Raw genomic sequence first — 16,442 nt, forward strand, 5'->3', positions numbered from 1 at the left:
ACGGAGAGCTGGCTACGTAGGTCGATCACTCGGTAAACGTGAAATTTTGTTATATACAGGCTCGGTTGTTACTGACATAGCAAGCGGCAGACCGTCAGAACTCGCCCTGGATGGAATAAGTCAAGGTAGGGGGTTAAACAAGGGGTAATTTTTTTATGAAAAATTTTTGATTAGGTACAAAGCTGACAATTTGCACCAGTATAGGAGACGATATTAGAAAATAGGAAAAAAATTGTCAGAAGTCTACGCGGAAGATAAAGGTTCGTCAGAAGTCGGTAATGTTGCAACAATTTTGTCACTTGGTACACTTCTGACATTTTGCATACTTATTTTATAATTCAAATTGAAATTACCTGCAAGTCGTCAGAAGTCCAGGTGAAAGAATAACGGAGATATTATTAATAATATGAGCGTCGCCCCTTCACTTCCACCTTTATAATATCTCGTATTTTAATTTTTTTGTCATCAGGTTCACTTCTGACAATTTGAGAACATAATTTACAATGTTTGAACATACTATTGCTCAACTGTCAGAAGTAAATTCGGAAGACATTGCTAATTATTAATAAATTAGTAATTAAAAAAATGAAAAAAAAATATTAATTTTATTTCATTAGAGATTTTAAATATTTATTGATTATTCATATTATTATTACCGCATACTTATACTAACGAATCGCGAATATTAATACTATTTAATCTATATTCTTGCAAATACTAATATTGATCGAAAATAAAATTAGTCTGATCCACATTCTTCCATATCGTCATCAAATATAAATTGTCAAAAGTAAATTCAAAATTATCTTCAGACTATTCACTGTCAGTGAAAATATCTTTGACTGATGGTGGCAATTGTGGTCCTTCAAACCAATTGAACTCATAATTGGATCCATCCAAAGTCCATCCGCAATTTTCGGCCTCCAATTCATATGGATCAAACAAAGTCGCGTTTGTCCATTTGTTGGAGATAAAATGAGCCCTTTCCATATGTTGACATAATTCAACATAGCAAGGTGGCAAGCAAGAAGCATCGAAATTTTTCAATTTTTTTTGAAAGGGCTCATTTATATTTTTTATCGTATAGTTTCGGTGAAATAATTCATATCGGAGTTGATTAACTTTCTCGCATGATTTAATACCGTACATGTTACAGACAAACGATTCAATGACGGAAAAAGTTTTCCCTTTATTGGCGCCTGTAAATAATTGGCGAATGCATTTTGATAGTCTATTGATTTAGAGATTATAAGGACGTTGTTCACTTTTTCCGTGGAATGCGGGATTAAAATCGCATCCGGTCAAAGCGTGAAATCCCGGTAGTGCTCTGCACAAGTCTGATCCAAGGGATTCATGTAGCGCATTAATATTAATAGCGTGACGCTTATCGGAAATACCACATTCGATCCATACTTTAGATTTCATTTTATGAAAGTTACCTTTAATTAGTTAATTTACCTGAAACACTTCCAAAAGACGCCAGTGAGTTCTTATTTTTTTCAGGAAATGTCAATTCGGCATATTTTTGTAGGTGCTTTTTGGAATTGCCAATTTTTAAAACAAATTGAATGGTACCCATGAGTTTCCGTCACATGTTCAGGAAGATCAATGTCGCCGTATTTCATGCGCAACGCTTTACGAACTCATAGCTTCTCTTGGTATTGTGTTAATTTTTCTTTAGTGAAAATTAATATTTTATCAGACACATCCTTACATTGAAACACGCAGAATGTATCCAAATTTATTTTGTATATCTTATATTATCAATATACTTTCAATACAGAGACGCAAATATATTTGATGATAAAAACACGCTAACAATCTGTACGCTTCTATATCTTAGCTAAACTGCCGCTCATGCCCACATTCCTCCAAAATTCGTCACTCTCCCTTCCAGCGAAAATAATGCCCTATGATACATAAAGCTATGTATCATAGACAGAGAAAAATAAAGAGAGACAGAGAGCAATAGAGATGTTCAGAAGGGACCGTATACCTGGTCAGGTACAACGTACTAAATGACACAGCGACAACGCTTTAGTGGAAAATTTCCAAATGGAAATGTAAAATTTTATAATAATTGTATTCAAATATCATATAATAATATGAATAATCAATAAATATTTAAAATTTTTAATGAAATTAAATTAATTTTTTTTTTTAATTTTTTGAATTAGGTATTAATTTATTAATAATTAGCAATGTCTTCTGAATTTACTTCTGACACTTGAGCAATAGTATGTTTAAACATTGTAAATTATGTTCTCAAATTGTCAGAAGTGAACCTGATGACAAAAAAATTAAAATATGAGATATTATGAAGGTGGGAGTGAAGCGCCGATGCTCATATTATTAATAATATCTCCGTTATTCTTCCCCCTGGTCTTCTGACGACTTGCAGATAATTTCAATTTGAATTATAAAATAAGTATGCAAAATGTCAGAAATGTACCTAGTGACAAAATTGTTGCGAAAATTTTTGCAATATTACTGACTTTTGACGATCCTTTATCTTCCGCGTAGACTTCTGACAATTTTTTTCCTATTTTCTAATATCATCTCCTATACTAGTGCAAATTGTCAGCTTTGTACCTAATCAATAAATTTTCATAAAAAAACTACGTGTTCAACCCCCTACCCTCATTTATTCCGTCCAGGGCGAGTTCTGACGGCCTGCTCCTTGCTATGTCAGCAACAACCGAGCCTGTATATAACAAAATTTCACGTTTACCGAGTGACCCATCGACCTACGTAGCCAGCTCTTAGACTAAACCCCAATCTCGCATTAACAATTTGCCATGACTTTTATTATAGAAGTATTGTTGCAGCTGCTGTTATAGGTTTCCAATAAACAAATTAGTATTTATTAAAATATTTGACAAAAAAAATATAGTTGAATGAATATAGCTTTAAAAGGATTTAAGCATGAAAAAAAAACATTGCTTAAAGCATAATATGCTGTTAGTGGCTCCTCTACCAGCAGTAAAACATCCCACTTTTCTAAAATAGCCTATTGCAAAAACCTACCATAACTTAGATTATTAAGTTTTATATGCTCTTTATAGTTTTATATTGCCCTGTTTCCTGGTACTAATATATTTATACTTTTTTGTAAGGTAAATAATAAATGTTTTTATTATTATTATTTAAGGTATCTGAAGTATTTTTGTTTAAATTTATCTATTGATATTCTTTGATTTGTCATGCATTAGTCATGTTATTGGGAATTTCCTGTTAATGTTTGGAAAAAAAATAATAGGTTGCATTCTACTTTATACTTTTCTAGTCCAGATTCAGTAGAATTAAAGAATAAAAAAGTTTATTTGATACAGATAAAATTTCACCTATTTATGTTAATAATTGTGTGTTATCTCCTGTCTTGTATAGTGCCATTATCTTATGGTGTCTTTCCAAATTAATGAAAAAAAATTAAATTACTCCAATTTCTTAAATTAACAATAAATCATAACTATTGCCCTATTTCTAAAATTTATAAGTTTTTTGTTGTTATTCCTTAGTAGTACAGCTTTGGGTTAAGTAGGTCTACAATCAAAAATTTGACTTATAATGCTTAGATGGGTTTTTGTCTAATTTCTATTTAATCAGATAAGGAAGCACAGTTTCTATGTGACTCAAGACATATAACCAGAGGTCAAGTTTTCATTATGTATATTAAAAAAATAGACTCCATTTTCTACTGTTCACCAATTTATTCAAACACAATATATTAGTACATAATAAAGACTTGCTCTGTTCACTAATTTATTCAAACACAATATATCAGTACGAAATAAAGACGAAAATTGTTAAAAAAACTCAAGATCATATCACAAAAGTGCCTCAATTATAAAAATAACCATCTGAATTTTAACTAGTTGCAGCCACATTGGATCTGCTCTTGTTCTGTATAGGTAAAAATAGCTTAAATTCTGCCGGTAACTCGTCTTCAGAATATAATCTGTCTGAGAAATATACCCTCCTTATCCGACAGTTCGCATGCACTTGCACCCTTAAAGTTTCCACATAATTGGTCCCATACGCCCTTCGGGTGAAATCTGCCACATTGAATTGAATTTGGTTCCAACCCTCGTCTAACCTCATTGGCATGGTACAAATAAAGGGTTTCACTCTTGTGGTCGACTGATAGTTACTCGCCCTGAATCTTCTTCTCACATGTTTATCATCTAGAATCTAAGATTTAGGCATTTTAAATTAAGATAAAAGAGGGTTTAATCAACATGCACTTACCTGAACTTCAAATGTGAAATACTTCTTCATATTTTTAACAATCATTACTAAGTAAGGCAGTTTAATTCCCAGAGTCTTTCTGGGGTCCGCGGGACACGTAATATACGTGGTGCTCACGTTACACCCCACAATTTCCAGCACCAAAGATTGAATGTCCTCGTCAGTTATCCGTTTGATGTGACCATTTTTCACTTTTTTATCCCAGATTTGAAGCGGTTTACTGCCGATACTGTACAAAATGGACAGGAAACCGCTTTGGAATGTGTTTTTGAACATTTTCCGGCGGGTTACACCACGTTAAATTTAAATCATTTAATTTATTAGGGACAAACTGGGACTAAATTGCTAAGAAAAATAATAACTGTCAAAAATGTAAACAATGATTGACAGTATTGGCCGGTGACAGCTGTTGACGTAATATGAGGGATGTGGTGACTTCTAGTGTGGTTTTAAATCGAAAATTATTGTTTTTAAAACTTTTTTGGCATATTTTAAATAACCAATTTAGGAATAATATTTGGAGTAGCTATATATTGCTATTCAGCTCTAATTCTTCAGTTTTCTTGAGAGTAGACTCAGACTTTCTCAGCCCTATGTCAGCCATTTTGCTTTTTATGTCAACGTCAAAGCCAAAGGAAACTTAACCTAACTTTTTCACGTGTAGGGGCGGCAGTGGGGGTTCCTAAAACATTTTTAACAAACAAATTTTAATTTTTATATATTAACTTATTATTACACGCGTAATTGATTAATAAAACAGATTAAAGGAATACCCCACTACATCCACATAAATTTGTAGTATACATTTCTGGTAGTACCGAGAATAGCAACTATTTATAGCATTTACCCTTGGAATTTTTAAAATAAATACATAGTTGCATTTAAAATACTTTATTTGTCTAATACTAAAAGTCAGTGGTAATTCGGTAATAAATATGCCTACAAAAGGAGAAGACTTAAACAGCCCCACAGAGAACCCCTTAATAACCTCCACAATAGACCAGGACCAAAATGAAAAAATCAAAATGAAGAAACATATGGGCCTTTTAGAGGGAGTCGCTATTATTTTAGGCATTATTTTTGGATCAGGTATGTTACTTTACCGCGAAAAAAAAAAAACTTAAATAACTATTTAAAGTTGAAGAAGTAGTCCATTTTTGCAATGGAGTTCAATGGGTAATTGAAAGTATTCCGGTCATCCTCGACTAAATTTGTTTTAACCATTTAACATTCTCTGAAGCACTAGACATATAAGTTTGACGGAACCCCTTAATAGTGTAAGTAATTTTAAGCCCTTTGTTCTCCTGTCCAAAACATGTTGGATTGATGGGTTTAATTAAATTTAGTGGAGGATGACCGCAATACTTTCAGTTACCCATTAAATAACTATTTTTACAACTTTTAGGTATTTTCATATCTCCAAGAGGGGTGATACAAGAAGTTGATTCAGTAGGATTCTCCTTAGTTATATGGGTGTTATGTGGGCTCTTATCTATGATAGGTGCCCTGTGCTATGCAGAATTGGGCACTTGCATACCAAAATCTGGTGGAGATTATACATATATCAATGAAGCATATGGGTCTTTGCCTTCATTTTTGTATTTGTGGGCGGCAAATGTAATTTTTGTGTAAGAGACCTTTTAATTCTTAGTATAATGAGTCCTAATCTACTATTACAGACAAAATTTCTAGTATTTAATGTTAATTACAACTTTAAGATAATACTTTTTACTAAATGAGGTACCATATGTTTTAGCCCCACAACAAACTCAATTATGGGACTCACATTTGCTAAATATGTGATACAACCCTTTTTCCCTGAATGTGATATGCCTGATTTGGGAGTGAGACTTGTGGCAGCCGCAGTCATTTGTATGGATTTATAAATTTGTATTTAAAAAAGTAATTTAACTTTTTTTTCAGGTTTTCTAACATTTTTGAATGGTTATAATGTGAAGGCCACCATGAAACTACAAAATGTTTTCATGTTTTGTAAATTAGGTGCTCTAGTATTAATCGTTCTCATGGGAGTGGTGTGGATGTCTTTGGGACATGTGGAGAATTTCTCAAATGCTTTCGCCCATACCACAAATAATCCTGGAAAAATTGCCAAAGCATTTTATAGTGGAATTTTTTCTTATTCTGGATGGTAAATCTAAACTTATGTGTACACCATTTTATTGAAAGGATTATTTTGCAGGAACTATTTAAATTTCATGACAGAAGAGCTGCAAAACCCTTTTGTGTATGTAATAATCTAATATATATTATCAGTTTTTAACTAGTTTTATTGCAGGAATCTCCCGAGGGCCATTTACATATCTCTGCCATTAGTAACTGGTATATATGTCTTGGCAAATATGGCTTACATGTCTGTATTGACTCCCACAGATATTGCTGCCACTGATGCCATTGCTGTTGTATGTCCTAAAAACAATATTGCAACACTATTAGAAGTAATTTCTTCTTTTTTTAGACTTTTGGCAATGCCCTTCTGGGGAAATATAGCTGGTTTATCCCAATTTTGGTGGCGATTTCGGCATTTGGGGGTTTAAGTGTACACATAATGTCATCGTCAAGGATGTTGTATGCCGGAGCCAGAAACGATCAATTTCCCGCGATGTTAGGCCATTTGAATGTGAAAACATTGACTCCCGTGCCTAGTTTGTTCCTTTTGGTAAGCTAAGAAATATTTAAAAGCACCATTTAACCAATTTTTGTGTTCTATTCAAGCCCACACTTTTCAGAGTAGTAGATTTAGTTTTTTTTGTTAATTTTTACATGATTTTTAAAGTCTCTTTTTAGACAACTAGTATGGTATAACCCTAGACAAACTGCAGGACAAAAATAACCATGAGTTTTATTTGCTCAACATTTACAGTATCATCAGATATGTTGATAAGTCATGAATAAATCAGTAATTTGATATGGAAGTATTTTATGTCTCCAAGGAATATCAAAGTATTTTCTTTAAGTTGTTTAAGTGTTAAAGTGATTCTTACATATTTTAGGCAATTAAACTAATTTTTCATTTATTCCCTGGCATCTAAAATGTCTGCTTACATTTTTTCTTTTTTTTTTTTGGCATTTTTTGAATCTCAATGATTGGAAAGGATTTCTCACGATATCCAGGCTCTTGGAAGTTAATTTTGCATTTGACATAATTTTTTTTTTATCTTCAGAGATTGGAAATCATTTTTTACAACTTTTGAGCATTTAATAGAAAAATTCATTTTATTCCAGGCATTTGAAATAATTTCAAGTCTTTTTCTGTTGGTGAGTTTTATGCCTGTTAATGAATTCAGTCAGCCAAAATATGGTAAAATGTGCTGTTAATGCAAACCAATAAATTGGTAGTAAAGTTTATGACCAATTAATACTCAAAGCAGATGAATTCTTTGACACAGTTACGTCCGGGTTTAGTGTGAATAGATTAGTATTAAGCAAAAAGAAAACCAACCTATCAATGGTTAGGACAAAACAATGTAAGAAGCCTTTGCAAGTAAAATTAGCTAACAACAATTTAGATGCTAAAGAAAATGAAAAACTTGCTATGCTGTTAAAGTGGTTCACAAATATTCCAAAGAAAGTTCACTGAAAATTCTGTACCTTGCAAATATCAATTCTGTTTCGAAAAATGGAATTATTTTCTCGGAAAAGAATAAAATGTTACAAAATATTTTTACAATGCAAAAAAGGTTGCTGTAGATCAATGTTTAAAAGTATGACTATACATTAATGAATGCCTTAACTTTTTTCACCAAAATAAAAACTTATTTGAGTCCAAAACAGAACACCAGTACAGCACAAGAACATTTGATTAAAATAGTCAAAGTGAAAATATACTTTATTTACTAAGTTTACAAACTTGTGCTAAAAGCTTCCTAATCTTAGAATTTACAACAGACACATAATTAATTTTAGATATCAAAATGAGTCGTTAAATTACTCTTCAATGTTGTAGTAAGCTTTTGGTAAGATTAATTTTTTTAGTTCCCTCCTACACTTTTTAAGGTCTTTAATAGTCCTAATCGAGAGAATAATATTATTTATCACATTGACTAACAGAAAAATCTCCCCATTATATTATGTGTGTTGAATTATTTGAATCGATTATTTCAGAAACCCGTCAAGCGCCAAAGTGTGCAAAAATGAGTTACGAACGGAAAAAATTCCTTTGGATATAGTTGCATCGTTTAGCGCATAAACCCGGCAAACGCCGTTGCCGTATAAGGGGTATACGGACCATATTTATACCATTTAGTGCAGAAACCCTTCAAGTGATGTCGCTTAAGGGCTTTCTACGCCAAACCGAATATTAACCGAACATGGCCGCCATTATTAGCTGCCAGGCGTTTGTTTCTGTGCTGTTCTTATTAGTCTTTGTTTGTCGGTGTTCCTGAGCGTTACGTAAAGTGAATAATCATCATTTAAAAGTAATTATAAATGTAGTTCTGCATGATAATAATAGTGTTAGTGCTCGGTCAGTCATGTTAAGCAGTTAAGAAGAGGATGAACCTGTGCCTAAAAGAAGACGTGGGGATTGGGACCCATGAGGATTTGTACAAGCGTAATAAAATGCGCAATGCTAGATTAAAAGGTGAGACTTATACAAACTATAAGAATAATGTAGTTCCTCAGAAAGTTAAGCCAAATGGAATAACTTGTAAGTGTGCTAACAAATGTCATTTAGAAATAAATCAAAATATAATAGATGATACATGGCATAAATTTTATTTACTACAAACCAAGGATCTTCAAGATACCTATTGACAAACTTTGATAGAAGTCGAAGATGTCAAGCGAAGACGAAAAAAGACCGAAGAACCTCTAGAATCTAAAAGAAAAGTTACATGTAGATACAATGTAAAAATACATGGTGTACTTAAAGTTGTATGTAAAAATTGTTTTTTGCAAATACACGGAATTTCATGTGACAGGGTAGATAGAATCTGTCAGCTACTTGGAAAAAACCTTGGAACGCCAACTGAAAAGTGGAAATGCTAAGCCTGGAGCGGTTTGTTTTCGCATCCATGAACATATTTCCAAATATGATGTAAAAGAGACGCACTATGGCGGAAAACCAAAAAAATATCTAGATGCACGTTTGAATATTAAACTAATGTATCAAATGTTTATATCCGAAAATGCGGACTTGGGAAATGAAGTTAAATATAACTATTATTATATGTATTTCAAGGAAAACTTCGGTTATTTATTCGGGCGGCCTCAAGTTGACGTTTGTAGTTTCTGCGAGAGTCAAAATGTTAAGATAAAAGATAAAGCTCTAAATGACGCTGCAAAACAGGTTGCAGTAGCAGAGTTAGTCATTCATAAGAGAAGAGCAAAAAAGTTATATGCAAGTATGAAAGCTGCATCAGAGAATAAAGTTGATGATACTACTTGTTTCCTGTGCTTTGATTTTATGCAAAATCTGCCTCTGCCAAACATTCCCGTGCAAGAAATATTTTATATGCGTCAACTTTGGGTAAATGTCTTTATCCAAAAATCTCATCCATTATTCTCTAAGAGACCCACATACAAAATTGACGAAAAACAAAGAAAAACACAAAGTCACGGTCTCACAACATGTAATTAAACGGGCTACACGTGTTTCGCTCTAGTTACAATTATTTATTTATGTACTGTGAAGTGTGTGGATAGCTTCTAAAGGCCTGATGATGCTCTAACTAGAGCGAAACACGTGTAGCCCGTTTAATTACATGTTGTGAGACCGTGACTTTGTGTTTTTCTTTGTTTTTCGTCAATTTTTTAAATGTCTTTAGTATACATGATCTGAAAACTAATAAGTCAAAGCCGTACATATATCATGAGGGGGAAGCAAACAAATCCCCTGATGAAGTTTGTAGTATGATTTTAAACTACATCAACACTGAAGTACCTGCAACTGTAAAACACCTTGTTCTATTCAGCGATGGTCCCTCAGGCCAAAATAAAAACCACACAGTTACTCGTTTTTTGATGAATCTTTGTGACAGGAAAAGGTTTTCTACAATAACACACAACTTTCCAGTCAGAGGACATTCCTATTCAGCATGTGATCGCGACTTTGGAAGTATAAAGCGTATGTTGAGAAACGTGGATCTCGTCTACACGCCAGAGCAGTACGTTGAGCTAATTTTAAAGGCTAGTACCAAGAACCGCTTTAAGGTTCACTTATTAAAAACGTCAGAAGTCTTTAGTTTCAAGAAATGGTGGCCAACACATTACAAAAAAAGCACATATTCTGTTGACAGTCATGGCAGAGGAATCTCACAAGCATAAAAAGAGAGTTTTAAAATATCTACCTACAAGCAGTTCTATAGTAAAGAAACCAAAGGAAAAGTAGTAGTTAGTGAATACATGGACGAATTAGCAAAGTCCACATTCTCTCTACTGAAGACTGCGAATCCTCCAAACTTACCAGTGGAAGTAGCTTATCCAGAGGGAAAGGTACAAAAATTGGCTCCATGAGACTTGATGACTTTATAATATAAATAACAGATAAATTTGAACATTTTTTTAGGTACCCATAAACATCAAGAAAATGAGAGATTTAAAAAAACTGCAACCTTACCTTGCCGGCTATGAGGCATTTTATGACCGGATTTTTGAATGGCCTACTACAGATAGATGTGTACCAAAACTCATTAAATAGATTTAAACTTTAAGATGTATTTTACTCGCGGTTTTAAGAGTATTTTTTTGTAGTTATCTATAAAATGTAATAGGAAAAAAAGTAATGAATGCTGCAATATAAATAACTGACAACATTATTTCCTAATTACTCCAAAAAACTTCTTAAAAAAAATACTTATCAATTCAATATGTCAACAAAAAATATTATCGCTTAGTGCAGAAACACGTTAAGTACACGATTTTCAAAAAAAAAAATTGTTTAGGTACCACAAGAAAAAGAATTGTTGTTTTCATAAAAACGCTTGGTATTATAAGTACTTTCAGTAAAAAATTACCCTTTAAAAAAATTGTTTTTATAATGAAACAGTTTTCTTTACTTTTCTCTAAACTATAATTTTGACATTTGACGGGTTTCTGAAATAATCAATTCATTTAAATCTCTCTCAATTCATATAAAAACCGATAATTCAGTGAAATTTAAATAATGTTATGGAATGGTGTGAAGAAAATGCATTTAACTTCAATAGCCAAAAATGTTCTATTATGTCTATAACCCTTAGTAAGAATGTTGTTTAATATAATTATAACATGCACAGTTTAATGCTCGAAGTTATTTAGGTTGACTGTTATTTAAAACTGTTTGATAGCCTTAAGGTTGGAGTAGGGAGCTCTAATATGGTTTTTCCAATCTGAGGTTTGGAGAAAAATAATAGAATCAGTGCAAAAGACATACATTCCTCAAATATATGTTTTTTTTGTAAGTTTGCGTATAATCCGGTGCAGGGTTGTGACCATTAATTGCTGTTGCGCCTCTTTAGTTGCCTTTGGAAGCTTGATATATTTGGATAGACAATTTCTTTCAAATCTTGAATTCATATTATTCAGAAATTCTTTAAATTTTTGTAAAGGAGTAATGTATATAAAAACTCATACAAAACAAAATGTGTAATTAGTATGATAATTATGCTGGTGACTATGATCTTGATATATTGGACAATTAACATACACGAACACATATTCACACGACTACTCCAAAATGAATTGATTTTTTCATCCTTTTATATTGTAGCTTTAGTTGTAGATATTTGTTTTAAATGTTTATATAAGAATTTTGTACCATTATTATTATAGTCTATAGTTGGCTTCTTGGCTGTCAATACTATAATGAAATAAAAATATATTTGTTGTGTTGTTTTAGAATGTCCTCTCTCTTATAATGCTATGCTCCAGTGACATTCAACTGTTAATCCACTATTGCACCATCGTGGAAACTTTTTTCGTAACACTGTCCGTCTCCGGTGTTTTATATTTAAGGTAACATATTTTTTTCTCATAAATTGTTTTTTTTTTGACTTAAATAACCACATTTTCAGGTGGAAATACCCGAAAATGGAACGCCCTATTAAAATCCACATCAGTGTGCCGATAATATTCATAATAATTTGTATATTCTTGCTGATCTTACCGATAATCGAGTCCCCGCTGATCTTGCTAGGGGGCGTGCTGATCACCCTCAGTGGCGTACCGGTTTATTACTTCGGTATAATGCAAGATAAGAAACCGGAGAAGTTTAATCGATTTATGCGAGCTATGACGGTTTTGTGCCAGAAAGTGTTTCTGTCGGCCCACGAGGAGGAATAAATAAGACTGGAAACATCACAAATATGAATCTCACATGACGTGAACAGAATGAGTTTCTAGTTTAACGCACACAGTGCTGTTTTTGTAGCTTTTAAGTGTATTTTTTTTTCAGTACAATTTTTAGGTTTAGGTTTGCTAGGTTACCATTTATTTTTTTTAGTATTATTGGCTCAAATGTATTAAGGGTTGTGATTTTTTTTGTTGTTTATTTATTTCTTTTAGTTTTAGTGCAGCTAAGAAAGTTTTTCTCCTCTTATACGAATATTAAGAATCTCCATATATTTTAACTAATCAGATTGTACATTTGTTACATTAATACACTATTTTGAAACAGACATTTTTGTTTTATTTTATACCAACAAATTATAGTAAACTTTCACGCCTAACAACGTTGGTAACCTTTTCTACTGTCGTGCGAAAATTTTATTCTTTTATTAATAGGATTAATCCATATGCCGAAGGAGATATTTCATTTTGGTTTTGTAAAAATGAAAATGATAAACCATGAAATTAGGAGAAAGACGTTTTAATGGTCAACAAGTAAAATAGTGTGGCAAGTTATCTAGAGGGTAGAAGTTAAAGTTAATGGCAAGGTTTCTGATTCTACGCAACTGTTTTTTGGGGATCAATTTTGGGGCCTTTGATTTTCACACTTTACACATCCCAGATGGAAAAACATGCAATTTTGATACATTTGTACGCAGATGAGTTCCAGGTGTTGCTTTTTGGTAGGACTCTGATATTCATTTCACTTTAAATAATAATATACTTATTGCTATTACTGACTCCGCAAAGAACTTATGTCTGATTTTAGATAATAATTTAAAGTTTACTAAATACATAAGTATGTGTGTAAGGAGGGTCTTTGCTAATTTAAAACTGTTTTTTAAACATAGACATTTACTTACGCGATCTTTGAAAAAAATGCTTTGTGACTCCTTAGTACTCTCTCATTTTAATTTTACGGATGTAGTTTATAGTCCATGTTTGCTAAAAAGGAATAAGAACCGCATTCAACTACTACAGAACGACTATGTAAGATTAATTGAGGATCTGTGCGGTAGAGAGCAGGGAGTATCAGCTAAGTTGAGAGACTCATAGTTGTTTTGTTTAATAAAATAATTGCAAGAAAGTGCCCTGATTAGTTATGCAGAAAATTAAAATTTCGCTCTGAAATACATAATCTAGATCTTATACAGATTCAATAACAATCCCATTTCACAGAACTTCTATTTTTGAAAGATCTTTTAGCTAGAACATAGAGAAACTTTATAATAAAATATGTTACGAGTTTATATTGATCGATTTGTATAATGTAGGTATCACATTACAGACTGTTGGTGTAGTTTAATAGTTACATTTGAGGTTAGTTAGCGTTTGGTGGTATAAGTTGAATGAGATGGTAGCTGTTATCTGATCAAATCTGTGTTTAATACGTAGTATAATTTCGTGTGTAATTTTGTACATTCTAATTGGCCTAATTGCTACTTAGAGAAAGGGAGATTTGTGATGCCTATACCTGGGTCAGTAGAATAGCTCTTAAGTTAGATTATTAAGTTTCACAAAATATTTTATAGAAATAAAAATTTGATGTTTCTTTCCATTTTAAACAGGGGTGGCGATATAAGGATAGTGAAATCCGTTATTGGCCTGAACGATTCTTTTAGAACCAACTATGGAAATGCCTCCTATTCATTAGTATTGATTATTCTTAAATCTATTAGAAATAAACTGGATGATTTAAATATTTTAATAGATAGCCTTAACTATTTTTTAATTATTTCAGTTTGTGACTACTGGTTGAAACCAAAAGAACTGTTAGTTATACCAAATTATTTAGTTTTAGATATATCTTATATAGATCATCAGGTTATGGAGGGTTAAGCATTTTAATTAATGAGGAGTCTTCTCAGGAGTATATGTTTAAGGCATTGACGACTTTTGAAAATGAAACAGAGGAAAAAGTATTGTGTTGTATATAGCCATAGCTTATGTCTTTGCCTTACACTATCCAGCAATGTCACTAAATTTCTGAGTAAATTTGAACTTGTTCGTTCAGTTGTTCCCCCAATTCAAATATCGCTGTGTGGTTACTTTAATTAAAATTCACTTAATATAATGAATATCAATACTCGCAGTTGCATGGTTTGATAGGATCATGTGGACAAGAGTTGCATGTAAAAAACGCTACCCATGTACCAGCACACTCTAAGGCTTTACTGGATTATGTGCTCTCTAATTATGATCCTGAACAAATACAATGTAATGTAACGAATATTATAGATACATTAAAAGAAAAGCCTGAACTACTTAAAAGGACAAAATAAATAAAAAATAACATTCGAAAAATGGAAAAGAAATAAAATTGCTGTTGAAAATGGACAAGATATTTCAACTGCATAAAATAAACACAAACAGTTCAAAGAAATTAAATATATAACTCTAATTAACTGCCTGGAAGAAATAAACATTTACTTTAAAAGCCTGGAATAATATTTAAAAAAATAACTGAAAAAGAATTTGGGTTTGCCTGTGCAACAGGTGAAATTTTTGTTCCTTCCCTGCATTGAAAGCAATTTTTGTTAAAGTAAATTTTTGACTTTTCAGGCAATTAAATCAATTTTTTGTAGTAAGTAATTACCTAAGTAATTTTGTATTTCTTCCACGCATTTGAAGTTATTTTTTGAAGAATTTTACATTTTTCTAAATACTTAGTGAAATTTTTTAAATTTTATTTACAGTTTTTCTTCTATAGAAATGAATGTATTTAATGTATGTCTAAGTAACAGGTGTCATTTTTTTGTTTCTTCCAGGCAATTGCGTTTTTTCTCAATTTTTTTTGAATAAGTGTCGAATGGCCTTTTATTCGGTTAAACAAATACACAAATTAAAACTCGTAACTTATAAATCCATAATTTCAAATACGTCTGGCCATAATCCTAAATCGAGTCACGTAATAATCCCGACTTGTCCATCCTCATCACTCATTCCAACCTAACAAAACGTAATAACTGTCAACACATATCGTCGGCTTAAGATGCAAATGGCCTAACCATAAAGTAATTAAAAGTATCTATTATTTAATACTAATTTTAATATTTATGTATTTAATATTCATTTCTCTATGGGCCTAACTCCAGCTTTAGCTAAAATTAACATTTTAGGTTCATAAAAATTAACCGCGTCGACTTAAATACGCCTCCCTATAATACTTATCCTTTGTAATATGCCCTTCCCCTATAATACCTATAAAAAATCTAATTTAAAATTTGGCTTTACTTTAAAAAACTAACATTATGAATTTTTGCTTAGCTACATAAAAGTATACTTTCTAATTAACGCTGTATATTTCAGAATGAATTCGCAATCCCGTGCGATGAAAATGCTTTTATTGGCTAAATACCCAGGAAAAGCCCAACAGACAAAGCGATTCCGAAAGCGATGTAACAAGAGATTTCTTAACATTTTGTGATACTTTCGATCAAAATGAGGATTTATCTACACTCTTAACTGATAGTACTAATCTAGCAAGCTCCTCAGCATCTAATAACCACTTATTAGCTGACGACAATTTAATTACTGATGATGATTTACTCACCCTGGCTGAAGAAGAAGTTGTTAACCTGAATTTTATCTCCTCAAATTTTCCCGAAGATGAAATCAACATTGAACCAGAAGATCGTCAGAATTTCGTTCCAGAATCAATTCATGGTGAAGAAGTCCCAACCTTCATTTTGGAAGAAGAAGTTATTGAAGTTTCTTCTAGTCGTTCAGATAAATTTTATGAACCAAGTTCAAGTAAAAATGAAGTACTAGAAGAGCTACAAAATAACACTCCAATCGAAACCCCTTCACGGACACGCAGAAAGAGACGTCATGTAGATCAAAAGGAATGGAAGAAAAATAAAAATAAG

At 32.1% G+C, this 16,442-nt stretch overlaps 2 protein-coding genes and 1 long non-coding RNA gene across 3 annotated transcripts in view; 1 reads left to right on the forward strand and 2 right to left on the reverse strand.

Moving 5' to 3' along the window:
- Positions 1 to 13,520, reverse strand: part of LOC126735840 (uncharacterized) — a 37,781-nt gene extending 24,261 nt beyond the window's left edge. Inside the window, exon 1 of the long non-coding RNA XR_007660517.1 lies at positions 13,437 to 13,520. This is a non-coding gene — a long non-coding RNA (uncharacterized LOC126735840). The remainder of the gene's footprint in view (positions 1 to 13,436) is intronic.
- LOC126735839 (cilia- and flagella-associated protein 20) lies at positions 3,750 to 4,717 on the reverse strand. Its single transcript, XM_050439918.1, has 2 exons — positions 4,249 to 4,717; positions 3,750 to 4,191 (listed from the first exon to the last, which is right to left on the reverse strand). The coding sequence occupies exons 1-2, from the start codon at positions 4,522 to 4,524 to the stop codon at positions 3,868 to 3,870; spliced, it is 600 nt and encodes a 199-aa protein (XP_050295875.1). The 5' UTR covers positions 4,525 to 4,717; the 3' UTR covers positions 3,750 to 3,867.
- Positions 4,879 to 12,863, forward strand: LOC126735837 (Y+L amino acid transporter 2). Its single transcript, XM_050439916.1, has 9 exons — positions 4,879 to 5,337; positions 5,654 to 5,876; positions 6,005 to 6,120; positions 6,172 to 6,397; positions 6,449 to 6,493; positions 6,545 to 6,668; positions 6,725 to 6,925; positions 12,086 to 12,201; positions 12,261 to 12,863. Exons 1-9 carry the CDS (start codon positions 5,184 to 5,186, stop codon positions 12,526 to 12,528), a joined length of 1,473 nt encoding a protein of 490 aa, XP_050295873.1. The 5' UTR covers positions 4,879 to 5,183; the 3' UTR covers positions 12,529 to 12,863.
- Positions 13,521 to 16,442: the final 2,922 nt, after the last annotated feature.

This window comes from Anthonomus grandis, chromosome 5 (assembly GCF_022605725.1).
Source record: "Anthonomus grandis grandis chromosome 5, icAntGran1.3, whole genome shotgun sequence".
Taxonomy (NCBI): domain Eukaryota; kingdom Metazoa; phylum Arthropoda; class Insecta; order Coleoptera; family Curculionidae; genus Anthonomus; species Anthonomus grandis.

Bases quoted from the DNA above. Each gene is read 5' to 3' on its own strand.
- LOC126735839 (XM_050439918.1), bottom strand. From the start codon at position 4,524: ATGTTCAAAAACACATTCCAAAGCGGTTTCCTGTCCATTTTGTACAGT. The intron at 4,192-4,248 runs GTAAGTGCATGT...CCTAAATCTTAG, and splicing joins ATTTCACATTTGAAGTTCAG to ATTCTAGATGATAAACATGT.
- LOC126735837 (XM_050439916.1), top strand. From the start codon at position 5,184: ATGCCTACAAAAGGAGAAGACTTAAACAGCCCCACAGAGAACCCCTTA. The intron at 6,398-6,448 runs GTAAATCTAAAC...ATTATTTTGCAG, and splicing joins ATTTTTTCTTATTCTGGATG to GAACTATTTAAATTTCATGA. The intron at 6,669-6,724 runs GTATGTCCTAAA...TTCTTTTTTTAG, and splicing joins CCACTGATGCCATTGCTGTT to ACTTTTGGCAATGCCCTTCT.